Genomic DNA, 12,538 nt, shown 5'->3' on the forward strand with positions numbered 1-12,538 from the left:
TAACATGTACCACAAATTTCACAATTTGAACAGCACAACAACATCTTCTTAAAGGTTGAACATGTGACTGTATTCTGTCATGACTTGTCCACTTCTGCTTTTATCGACATGGTCCTGTCTTCAACTAAAAACATAAGAAAGTATGAATCAAACCTTCTCAATATGCTTTGCAGGTCTGGCTGATTAAACATCTCATGTTTAGAGAGCACAGAAAGAGGCCCTTCATCAGATACGTTGATGCCATTTGAGGAAGAAGCAGGTTACAAGCAAGGTGTCCAGAAACACGTTAAAAGAGGAGTGTGAATCACTGAGACTTTGACTGATCATATTACTTTTGTTTCTGCGTCGGGTTACTGCACTTCTTTGTGCAGCAAAAGTGCAGTATTCAAATACGTACTGTATGTACCTGTGCTTGAATCCAGTATGGGACCTTTGTCTTCATCTATGCTGCAGTCCTGTGTCTCTCTCCACTGTGTATTGAATTCAAGACAAAGTAGCCATAAATATGTCCAAGCTTTAGATATTCTACCTCATATATTTAATGTATTTAACAGTATCTTATGTTGGCATTTAACCAGCACAGCACAATCCCCCTCGTCTTTTTTTAAAAAAAAGGCACAGTACCCAAATGGAATTGGGGGTTTATGATAGTCACAAACACGTTTGCTATCTACATGGCGATCTACTAGTAATCCAGGTACTTTACATTAATCTATAGGCTTTATAATACGCACCTATATTCGTCCTCCAGAGTCAAAAGTCTCTTGTGTTCTGACAGTGTGGCCAGTCCCTAAGAGTGACTTCTGAACCCAGATGGATCCCTCGGAGCCCCAAAAGCCTCGAGGCCCCGTTCTGGTATGAGGTGGCAGAACAGCGGGGAGAACCCTGAGGAGAACATCTCAATGTTCTTCTGGCTCTTCTTCTCAGTGGAAAGCACCTCGGAGGCGGATCGAAACCAACCCCCAGTTAAAATCATTTAGTGTCGGGGTAAACTCCACAGACACCTCTAAAAGCTCAAGTAAACCCAGAGAGGGAAAAGCATGTGGGTTGGACAGGTGGAAGATGCAACAGAAGCTGATTGACTGATCGAGCCTGACCTCTAGTGGCCGTCGTACAGAAACACAGATGAATGGAAGGTAAACATTGGGTACACCCCAAGTCTCTTAATTGCATCCCCGTTTCCCTCACTTGGCTCCTTTCTTGCGTCTTAGTCCCTCCCACCAGGGATGCACGGAGAGACGCAAGGAAACCATGCGAGGAGAGAGGAAACGAGGAATAATATATTTTAAGAGACACGAGACGTCCTTTCTTCAGTTGCGTCACGTGAAGCGACGTCTGTTTCTGATGACGGCAGCCGCTGATCACAGCTGGATCAGCTGTCAGTCGGCTTGAACAGCTGGAGAGACTTTTGAGAAGTTTGTGTCTGTTCACATGATCACTGTACTTAATAATAGTATCTAATAATACTAATAACTAATAAAGACACACAGTAATCATGACTGTAGAGGTGTTTTCTCGCTGTAGTCTGTTAACAAACGATCGATTTCTACCGGCGCAATGCGATCATATTATTTATGACTTTGCATCTGTATACGTTTTGAAATTGTGACTGGGACGTCATTATTAAATAACCCAGCATATGATTATTGTTTCTCTTAAATTATATAGCTAACTCATCAAACACTCAGGAATGATCAGCCTCACGTGACTGAATGAAATGATGATAAATGAGGTAAAAAGCTCTCTCTGACTTTAATTGTTTCCATAATAAAAGTTATTGAGGGAAATATCAGATCATGAAAAGACATCTTTCAAATAAATGAAGAAAGTTGTTTGTGGTCCTTTTGTTGTTCAGACTAGAATGAACATTTATTTAAACCAGACGTTGAATCAGAAAACTAATCAAATATAAACTAGAGTTTAATCTGATCTGTCTTCACTCTGGTGTTAAACTCCAGTTAGTCAGTCTGATCGGCTGCAGCGTCCAATCACATAACAGATGAACAATGAGGGGGCGTGTCGGCCGTTCAAACACTTCCTGGAAGGCTGTTCTCGTGGTTCCTCTCTCATGGCTCCTCGGAGATCCCTCCTCCATCCTCGATCCTCGCTCCTCCGAGCTAAATAAGAGCTTTGGGACGGCCGTCAACATGGCGAACAACAGAACAACTTCCGGTTCGAGCGAGGATCGAGGAGCGAGGAAATGACAATTAAGAGACTTGGGATGTACCCCAGGATGTCTTTCTCTCTTCACAACAAGAGGGCATGAAAGTATTGACATGCTCTGCTCGTTGACAGCTTGTGTTTTGAAAAGCTCTACCTCTCTGAGATACAGTACCACGATATGTTTTCAAAAATGCATTTGGCCAGGTGGCCAACACATTGTGAATTAGAGGTATTATTTTGAGCCACTCTGTGATTCATTTTGGTGGCAAACTGTCAATAGACGAGTCAATACTGACGCTAATGACTGAGTGGTGGAAGGTGACTAAGTACATTTGCTTGCGTACTGAACTGAAGTACAGTTTTGATGTACTTGTACTATGGTGCCACTTTTTACTTCTACTCGACTACATGTCATTAAAGATTCAACTAGTGGTTCCCAATCTATTTGGTTTGTGACCCTTTACAAGAAAAAAACTGTGTTTAGATTTCCCCTCAAAACTTCTTAAATAGATTTATTATCTTCTAATTATGTATCAGAATACTTTATTGATCCCCAGAGGCGGGGGTTTGAAAATCAGGACTTTTACTTGTAATGGAATATTTTTGGATTGGTGTATTACTTTTACTTCTTCCACCACTGCTGTTGAGTGACTATTAATGTGACATCAAGTTCAATTTGTGTAGTCCTGTAGATTACGTGGAGAAATATAATGTAAATTCTCATGTTTGAGGTGGTTTTGTGAAATATTTCCAGAAAGGCTGATGGTGTTTTTAGTGTTGTAGAGTCTGTAGTAGAGGCATATATTATATTATACCTGTAGTTAATACATGCTTAAACATGTCAGTCATTAAAGAGAACAATGGAGCATCAGATTTCTGACTTATAGTAAAATGAGACACATAAGAACATGTAATGGGGTGAAAAGAACATTACCCAAATTAAGTGTATATCTTGTTATTGCTGTTTTTCCCCCTCCTTTGACTTTATACTTTCCCTCCCTCCCTCCCGCAGTCCTTTCATTTACTCTCTTACTGTCTGTCCTCCACTCCCTCACACTGCATTTCTCCCCCGCATGTCATCCCCCCGCCCAACCTCTGGAGCATGTTTTCTCTCTCCACGCTCGTTTACAGAGAAACCAGAGCTGTCAAGACATGCTGAGCGAAGTCTAATTCCCACACAGGGTGTGGCTCTCTGGGTGTGTGTGCATGTCGTAATTCATGACTCACATCGGTGTGTCTGTCTGTTGTTTATCAACTTCTCCACAAGCCTGCATGTGTGTGTGTGTGTGTTGACAACCCAATATGAGTCCAAACACTAACAGAGGAACATCATTTGCATACACAGGTTGCAACTGGATTTTCTGCCTGACTGACATTCTAAACAAACAACTCAAATTTGCATATTTTGATCAGTTTTGAAACTTAAATACATTTCCGGTGTTTATACGATATATATTGACATTGGTCCTTGAGAAATCTGATCATCTTTATTGCCTGCTAAAGTGAAGATAAAGATTGTACAATATATGCACTTTCTCTTTTCTCTTTCTCTTCCTCCCTCCAAACATAAACATGGCCACTGCAGTGTAAAATAAGTCAGAAACTGTAACTGCTTTTCAAAAAGAGTTTTTATTGCATAAAAACACACAGACTACCACAAATAATCAATTCATACTATAGCAGAACAGCTGGGTGATTTCCAGAAGTGGGTGAATGTTAATAACACATTCTCTATAGTACATTATATACCCATATAATAACGAACGTCTGAAAAAGCTGGCGTTAAGAGAGATTCATGCCCGTAAGTAAAAGCGTGTTTGTTTTTCTTATTTTACCTCACCTTCACCGATTCTCAGTTAAAACTAATTGATTCAAATGGGTTAGTTATTTATGCAGCGAGTTGCAATATGTATGCAGCAATTTTCTGCATAAATAACCAAGTCAAAATATGAGTTGGGTTATGGACTTTGACTATTGACCCAAGATCAATCATCAGGTCTCTTTTTACACTCAATGATCTTTCCTCAGAACTCTTTCATGTAATAAAAACAATACAGTTTGGTCTGGTTAGGGCACTAATTTGGTCTTGGCATGGAGAGAAATGTAACCGTTGACAATGATTAAACGTCAGTAAAACCAGACTGATCAGTTTGATATGACATTCAAAACCACACCCCCGAAGACGCTACGGCACCGGTTTTATGCATAGTGTGTCAGCAGATTGTACACCTTGGTCTCAGTGCCTCATCAAACCAGAAGTAAGCCAAAAGAACATCTTATGAGGGCTTTAATAAAATACATGATTGGTCAGCTTAATGGAAATTAATTTGAATTTGCTTCCAGTTTAAAGTGACAGAGATGGAAAAACTGCAGCCAAGTCAATAAACCTCCACACAATGCGTCTACTCATCAAGTGTATTATTAGTAGTGCTCAGAACAGACACAAAGACGGCACAACAAACTCCCACAGTTAAACCCCTTTAGTAATAAGTAAGAATATAGAACTCTGGAGACAGCAGAAAAGCGTGCAAACACGACTGTTAAAACTACATTTCTATATGTATAGACTACATTCAGCTTCTGACTCTAAGCCTTTGCTTCCTTCTTACCTCAAGCACAAACAGAATAAAATACACATTGAAGAACTGAGTAAAACTAACTGTGCAAGTTTTAGTCTGAACTTCTCTTCTACCAAGGTTGTTCTAAAAATAAATCAGGCTAAAGTTATGCTTTACGCATCATTATTTCCCTTAGGTTAAGTGCACTTGGGTGATCTTGCATTAAGAATTACAGGTAAAAAGTACAGATAAAATGAGGAAGATGTCTCACTCAAATGCAGAATGGTAAAAAAACTACGATGAAGACTTCATCTAAAATGTACATTAAAGCAGATGCGACATCCAATTACAGTCCACTTCCAGTAAGAATCAGCCGTCGCTTTCGACCTCGAGGGGTTTTCCACTTCCGAACCAAATCTAACTGAACTGAACTGAGCCAACGTGGATCTCTGGTGAAATGGTACAGTGTAAAAATGTTCATTGTCCAGCGCAGATCCAGCTCAGAGTGGAATGTGGAAATGTCTGTAAGTGGGTGGGTGTGCAGGTTTAGTCTTTAAGGAGAGGAATAGAGGTATTTGACTTTGCTCAGGCCGGTCAGCTCATCCTCGTAGCGTGGCAGGCAGCAGAAGAGGACGGCGCAGCCGATGCAGAGGATGGTGGCTCCCCAGCCGAAGCCGTAGGCCCAGGTGTAGTAATAGTGGCCCTCGAAGAGCTCCTCGTTGAATTTGACGGGGTAGATGATGAGAGCGATGATCTGGAGAACCACTGCAGAGTGACAAGAGAGAGAGGTGACCTTTTATAAAATCAGCCATGCAGCCGTTTGGACGAATATACACCGACACTAACAGCAGGGTGTGGAAAATACCTTCACATGAGAGTGTAAAAGTTACATCCACATAATGATATCTGTAACATCGAGGTGAGTCAGGACAAGGCCCTGCCACTGATGGTCGCCTCAAACAATTTCCAAGCAGTTAATCTTGAGAAAAGTGTGGAGTGTGAAATATCAGGTGTGATACTTTATCCCAACACAAACTGTTTTATTAATCAGAAACATCAATTTCTGAAGAGCTTCATGTACTTTTTTGCCTCTGCTGCAAGATCAGGAGTATGATACTAGAGACCTGACAGAGGAGTTAAAGGAGCATAGGGAATTAGTTTTACCACTGCAAATATTCTGTAGCATTCATGGGTTTTGACTTTTGACACTTTCAAATTTGAGGGATTGGAGTCAAACAGAAGTGAAGTACTGAATACAAATCATATTTTACTATTAAAATCACCCTTTTACCTCCTAGAACACTTTTTTGTGTACTAAATACTAAATTTGATCTATTTAGATTTATCTTTTAGAACACTTTCACAAAGTGATTTTCAATCAAAACAGAAAACATTTAAAAAAATGAAAGAAATTACGACCCAATATATCTGGGTGAGGGTTTGAAATGTGTCTAATATTTCCATTTAATGAATGGTGCAACTAGATGTTAAGGAGCCAAGAAGCTCTGGATTGCTGTGTGTTTCTCTCCTTTTTGGGAAAAGGATAACAATGCACTTTCATCCCCTTAATAAGCACAAAGTGACCATTGGATTATATCAATAAGTGCAGTACAATGATCTTGGATGGTTCGTATGATCCAATAATTGTTGTGCTGGTGAGGTGAAAGCCCTACAGAGGGATACTGTGAGCGTATATATAATCCAATTATTCTTTATCTTTCTTTTTCTTCCAAGACTAACTGAAGAGTCATTTTGTGCCACCTGTTGGGGCCAAGTGCCAAACGACGTTCAACTCCCTCCGGCACATTTAAAAACAGACATCACAGTTCCTGTGAATTATGAGTGGCTGTTTCACCCGTCAGTGAAAGCTGTATGTATCATTGTGTGTGTGTGTGTGTGTGTGTGTGTGTGTGTGTGTGTGTGTGTGTGTGTGTGTGTGTGTGTGTGTGTGTGTGTGTGTGTGTGTGTGTGTGTGTGTGTCTATGTCTGGCTCTGTCACATTCTCCTCCTCAGACTCTCTGTGGGGTGAGTCAGTCACATCAACAGATAAACCAGCTGTTGCCCTGGTCACACCAAAACTTTGCCCTTCCCTCTTTCAGTAGAAAAACATCTAACTCACTTTCTGTTTCCTCGTCACCCTTTGTTTCTACGTCAAACCTTCACACATCACCGGGTTCACCTCTTCTCTTTGGAATTGAGGTTTGGTTTTCCTCCCTTTAATCACTCCCACTTCAAATATCCTTCCTAAAGCTTGAATTTGACTTTTTCTGGCTTCCTCTTTCACTCCTTTGTTCTTACACATTCTCCTAACCTTTGTTTCTCTGCCTCGCCTTGAAGTCTCATACTCCCTCTCAGTCAGTCCCTGATTTCTTAACAACCTTTCAATGACTTTTAGTTTTCATTTGTCAAATGTAATGGACATTTGTATTTCTTTTTCCTTCAGCTAGACCATGATCAGCATTAGACATGACATAAAACTACCTACCACATGGTCTCGTGAAATACATTTTAATTTCAAAAATCCTAAAATTGTCAATTTACTGATTCTTTAAAACAGATATTTACTGATTCAAATCCTAATTATGTCGATTTTAGACCATTTTATTGAGGCAAACTTCTTGTATGGCTGCTTGTTTTTAAACAACATTTGAGAAATTTGGCTTCTTCTCTTCAATGTAAAAAGGCTTCTTTAGACAAAAACATGTTCTATATATTGTTCTATATATTCTTCACAGTAAGGTGTTGTTTTGGCATATCAGTAAAGAATTAAGTGGCATATCAAGCTACAACAGAACTTTATAAAGGCATTAGTGCACGTATACAGTTACTGCTCATTACTGAGGCTTTGAGACAACTGAAACATGGTGATTGTGGTTATTCTTTGTTACCCCCAACTCCTTTGTAATCTACTTCAAACATCTCTAACTAATTTCCAAATGTCTAAGTAGTCATACTTGCTGAAATGTAGGACGTTTGCATGCGTGAGTATCTTACCAACAATGATCAACAAGAGTCCAACGAAAGGCAGAAGGGTGACGTTGAGCGTGCCGCACAGAGCCACACAGGAGATGATGAACGCGAGGATGAGGATGAGGAGGCCAATGATCATCAGAGCAGCCACTGCCTGGGCCCAAGCTGAGGCAACAACACAAACAAGCACACTGGTTAGTTCCATGTTAGCAAACGGAAATACTCATAAAAAAACGTTAAAAGTCGGGACATTATTTGTATTATTATTTTTTACAGAATTTTAGGAATCTGCTTCTCTCCCCCTCCCTCCCAACAGCATGAACTCATTATGGCACGTCACACAAGGTTAGGGAGGTTCAGGCTGATATGGAGAGCGAAGGAGGCAACCTGTCTACTTGCTACACACACCACCGCCGCCACACCCTGAACAACACTTTCCCTCGCTTTGTCACTCCACGATGTTCTGCTGAAATCTATAATTACAAGGAACTTGTCGTACCGATACAGCCACAGTCACCTCCCATCAAGCGTGGTCGCAGATCTTTATGCCGAAAAGCGCATGAAGTGCTGGATACAGTTTAATTATACCGCACACTTTGTACAAACCCTATGAGGCGAGATAAAAACGTGTTTCAGTGGGAGTCGCTGCTGAATAAAAAGAAGCTTTTACTGTGTAAAGGAAACCTCTCATTCCTCTTTCATAAGTGTTCTGAACAGGTTTGAAACAAAAACCTGTCTATGCATTAAGATTTACACATGCAGGTCAAATATCATCATACAAACAGTCTATTAATCAAACAAACAAACATAATTCTGACATTTTTTTATTTAGTGAGACTACAGACAAGCCCACTGTGTGAATTTTTAACATGCAGTTACACCCAATCTGCTGTTACTGGATTGGCCAACACCCTGAATTATTCACACCCGTGTGTGTTCAGGCCAGTCCCTACCTGCCTCAGCCTGACGTACTTCTCTCATCGTGCACAAACCGACACACACCAGACTAGTTCGACTGGTTTCATTTCTCGCCGATGAAGCGGCAGGAAGTAAAAGCTACAGAAAGCGGTCATATCACATAGTTACTTTATGAATCTGTGTATTAGAAGCCAACAAAATACTAATTTGTGTCATCAGACCGGAGAAATCACTAGCAAGTTTGTTTTAATCATCCCTCTTCTAGATTAGATTGTCCATCAACACAACATGCAAATGATGTCGGCCTTTCCTACAGAACATGAACGCCACATAATGGCGTTACGTCTAAGAACGATCATAATGGAAATCATGTCATGAAACCTCACTGAAGATTCTGTGAAAGTACTTTTGTTTGAAAAGGGACAGTTAACCCCAAAATCAAAAATACATATTTTACCTCATACCTGTAGTTCTCAATATAGATTGTTTTGGGGGGAGTTGCCGAGTTTTGGAAATGTCTGCCGTCTCTCCAATATAATTAGACCATAAGGCACTCAGCTTGTGGTGTTCAAAACGCCAAAAAAAAAGCCTCTTTCCAGAAATCATGACCCGGTTACTCAAGATAATCCTCAGACGTTGTTGTGAGCGGTTTTATAAGAACTTCGGTTGTAAAGAAGATATTTCCTACATGAAACCGCTCACAACAATCTCTACAGCCGATATCTCCAATAGGAAACTCACACCAAACCAATCTAGATATAAACAGCACTTCAGGTAAGAGGGAAAAATGTGTATCTGTGATTTTGGGGTGAACTGTCCCTTTGCAACATAAGGCTGTTGTTCTACCAAAGTTAGAACAATGAACACAATTATCTTAGCATTCCAGCATTCTGTGTGTTTGTGTTTTCAGGTTCAGGGTCAAATGTGAACAATCGTAGGAAAAACAAAGACAGGAAGGAGAACTACTTGTGTACTGCATTATTGTGTTTTGTCTTCATGCATGTTTTTTGTGTGTTTTAAGCTGAGGACCATTCTGCACTTCTACTTAGCAGCTGTTCAACGTCCGTTTTCCTCTTCTGATTAAAATGGAACAGATTAGGCTGCACTCCATCACGTTTAAACTGCGACTATAAAGCTATAAAAACTATAAACAATAAAGCCGTCAAACTGGCATTTCTTTGGAGTGTTGGTTGATCGGTAGATATCGCCCTTCCCTTCGGCAATGACTCATTTTAATAAGTAATTATCTACGCCTCATGTTTTTTGCCAATGACGCGCTCGTGCAAAATCATGTGTCCTCCTTTAGTTCACAGGAAAGCTGCAGCTTCCACATAACATACATGTGTTTGGGCCGACGCCAATATTCACTCCATCGACAGCACTGGTCATGATTTGATTCCTCAGTTTTCAGTTCGCCAACATATCCCCACAAGTATTTAGACCAGAACTGTAACTCAAGAATGCTCAGAGGAACCTCACAGCAAAAATGTATCTGAGATCCAGCCAGAGGTTCTCTGGCAGCTGATTAACCCCTTCAGTCCTGCTGAGAGCAGCAGCAGACAGTTCAGTTAAAAATACTCGATCTGAAACTTCAAATGAGACCAGAACATAAATGATAAAAATACTTCTTACATTACGGGAATTAATTAAAAACATTTGTGTTTTAACATCTCTAGTTCCCACTCATAACTGCCAAGATGGCGTGAAGAAAGTGAAGGTCTGGACTTGACCCCCCATACCCACAAGTTCTCGTCAAACCATTGTATAAACATCAACTAACACACAGGAACACATGCACACGATAAAACAAAAACAGGAAAAGTTGTTTGCGAGTTACATCTAGATAAGACAAGTCACTTCACAGGAACGAGGATTTTAACCAACAACGATTACTGCTGTAATTTATCAAAATGTTATTTGGGTTATCAATTAATGAACTAATCATTGCAGCCCCACATTGCACCATGTCAGATAATTGATATAATAATTGATGGGCTTGTCAGAGGTTAACGGAGGCTCCCTTCACTCACAGTCAGCCTTGAGGTCGACAGGTTAGCACTCAGGTTATACAGTAATGACTTAAAATGTGTATAGCAGCCATCAAAAGAACCCCCTCCATCGGCCATGTCTCCATATGGAGCTACGTGCCGTTTGGCCTCTCTAGCCGACTTCCACAGAGTCTGATAAAAGCAACAGTGCAGTCTTTGTTGTTCAGCGTGGGATTGTGGAATAACACAAATACAACCTGAGGAGAGAGAGTGAGAGGACAGAAGTCTGCTTTGTTCACGGTTATTGTTCAACACACTTTCAGAGTGTGTGTGTGCGTCAGTGACTCCATGTGTCTTTGGTTGGAGGTCTGCACTGGAGGAAAATCTCATTAACACTTTGTCTATAAATATCCATATTTGTGATAACACGTCTGACAGACACACATCCTTAAAGCTCCTTCTTACCCGCTTTTATCAGGAGAGTAGGTCACAAACTATTTCAAATATTCTAACTCAGCCAGAGGCGTTGTTGCGAGTTTGTGGTTTAAAAACATGCTGAGCGTTTGCCCCCCCCCGCCCCTCCCAGCAAACCGATACTGACTACTCTCCGTTTCGTTTTTTAGAATTCAATTACTTTAGAACTCAACTCTGTTTTCGTAAGGGAGTCTTGAGAAGAGCAGACATCTGGGATGTTTTATTGTCAGTGGTATTATTAGAAGTAGTTGTTCTAGTAGAAATAGAGCTGTGATGGTATACTATTGGTGTCAGCCAGGTGTAGCACACGCAGCTGTAGTAGCAAACATGTTCTGCTTTCTTGCCTTTAGAAACAATAGTTGCATAAAGTAAAGCATGAACACAGCGACGGGACGGGAAGACTTCCTGAATGAGACAGGAGTCTAATTAAATAATTTTCTTTAGCTGTATTGTCCCACCCCACAACATGAGGAGGGGGGGGGGGCTCTCTTTGATTTGCTTCTTTAAAGGTTTTCGTTTAGTTTTCTATCTTGGAACCATTGATGTTGAGGGCCTGAAACACTTTATGTGATACCGGGGCTACACAAATAAACTTTATGAAGAGGCATGTGGAATTCTAACTTGAACAAAAAGGCTGTTGGGCATAATTTACAGCACCTGTATGAAACCTCCATCATGCCTCCTGTATTTGCTCAAGCTGGGAATGATAAAAAAAAAAAAAGCGAGTGAATCATAGTTAAGACCAAAGTTCAGTCCGCCTGACTGACTGAAAAGTGTTGTAGGCCTCAGTCCTCCCCCGCCGGGAGTTTTGGGTTGTATTCAGAGGTCGAGTCCTTCAAGTTACAAGAAGTGAATGTTGAATTTTACACCCCAGCGAAACATACACATAACCGGATCATACCACAGGCTGTATTAACGCCCGTTCCAGTCCTACTGTTTCACTGTTTAGGAGGACCTGGATCGGGTGTAATAGAGTGTAAACAGACACTTACGAAACTCCATGAGCGACCTGCAGTCCCAATTGTCATTCCTGCCTCGGCACTCCTCCCACATACTGGTGTAGTGGGAATTGCCTTCCTCGTCCTCGACCCATCCCGATGTAGCCGCGATGGCGATAATGTCAAAAATAATGGCGAAGAGCAGCAGCAAGGGCACGATCCACCTGCACCGGGGGTAGGCGATCCCGCAACGAAACATGACCGACGATCGTAGTGTGTGGAGCGGGGTTGGAAGAAAGAGGAGGACGAGCTGTGTGGAGCGAGCGCGGTGTGGTCCGTCGGATTATATAGTGTCCCGTGCGTCTTTGCGCAGAGAGAATGTCTTGTCAATAGGTGTGGTGTGGACAGCCTACGAGATAAAACACAGCCCCACCCGTGTGTGTCATGTAACCTGTTTCGGGACCTGAAGGGCTGGGCTTGTCTGGCTGGAGGAGCTGAATCAGGCCCAGCCCCATTCACTGTGTCATTT

At 41.2% G+C, this 12,538-nt stretch overlaps 1 protein-coding gene across 1 annotated transcript; it reads right to left on the minus strand.

Moving 5' to 3' along the window:
- Positions 1-3,773: 3,773 nt before the first annotated feature.
- perp (p53 apoptosis effector related to pmp22) lies at positions 3,774-12,427 on the minus strand. Its single transcript, XM_079169344.1, has 3 exons — positions 12,064-12,427; positions 7,716-7,856; positions 3,774-5,486 (listed from the first exon to the last, which is right to left on the minus strand). The coding sequence occupies exons 1-3, from the start codon at positions 12,266-12,268 to the stop codon at positions 5,275-5,277; spliced, it is 558 nt and encodes a 185-aa protein (XP_079025470.1). The 5' UTR covers positions 12,269-12,427; the 3' UTR covers positions 3,774-5,274.
- Between the last annotated feature and the right edge of the window lie 111 nt (positions 12,428-12,538).

The sequence above is a fragment of the Pholis gunnellus genome, assembly GCF_910591455.1.
Source record: "Pholis gunnellus genome assembly, chromosome: 11".
In the NCBI taxonomy this organism is placed as follows: domain Eukaryota; kingdom Metazoa; phylum Chordata; class Actinopteri; order Perciformes; family Pholidae; genus Pholis; species Pholis gunnellus.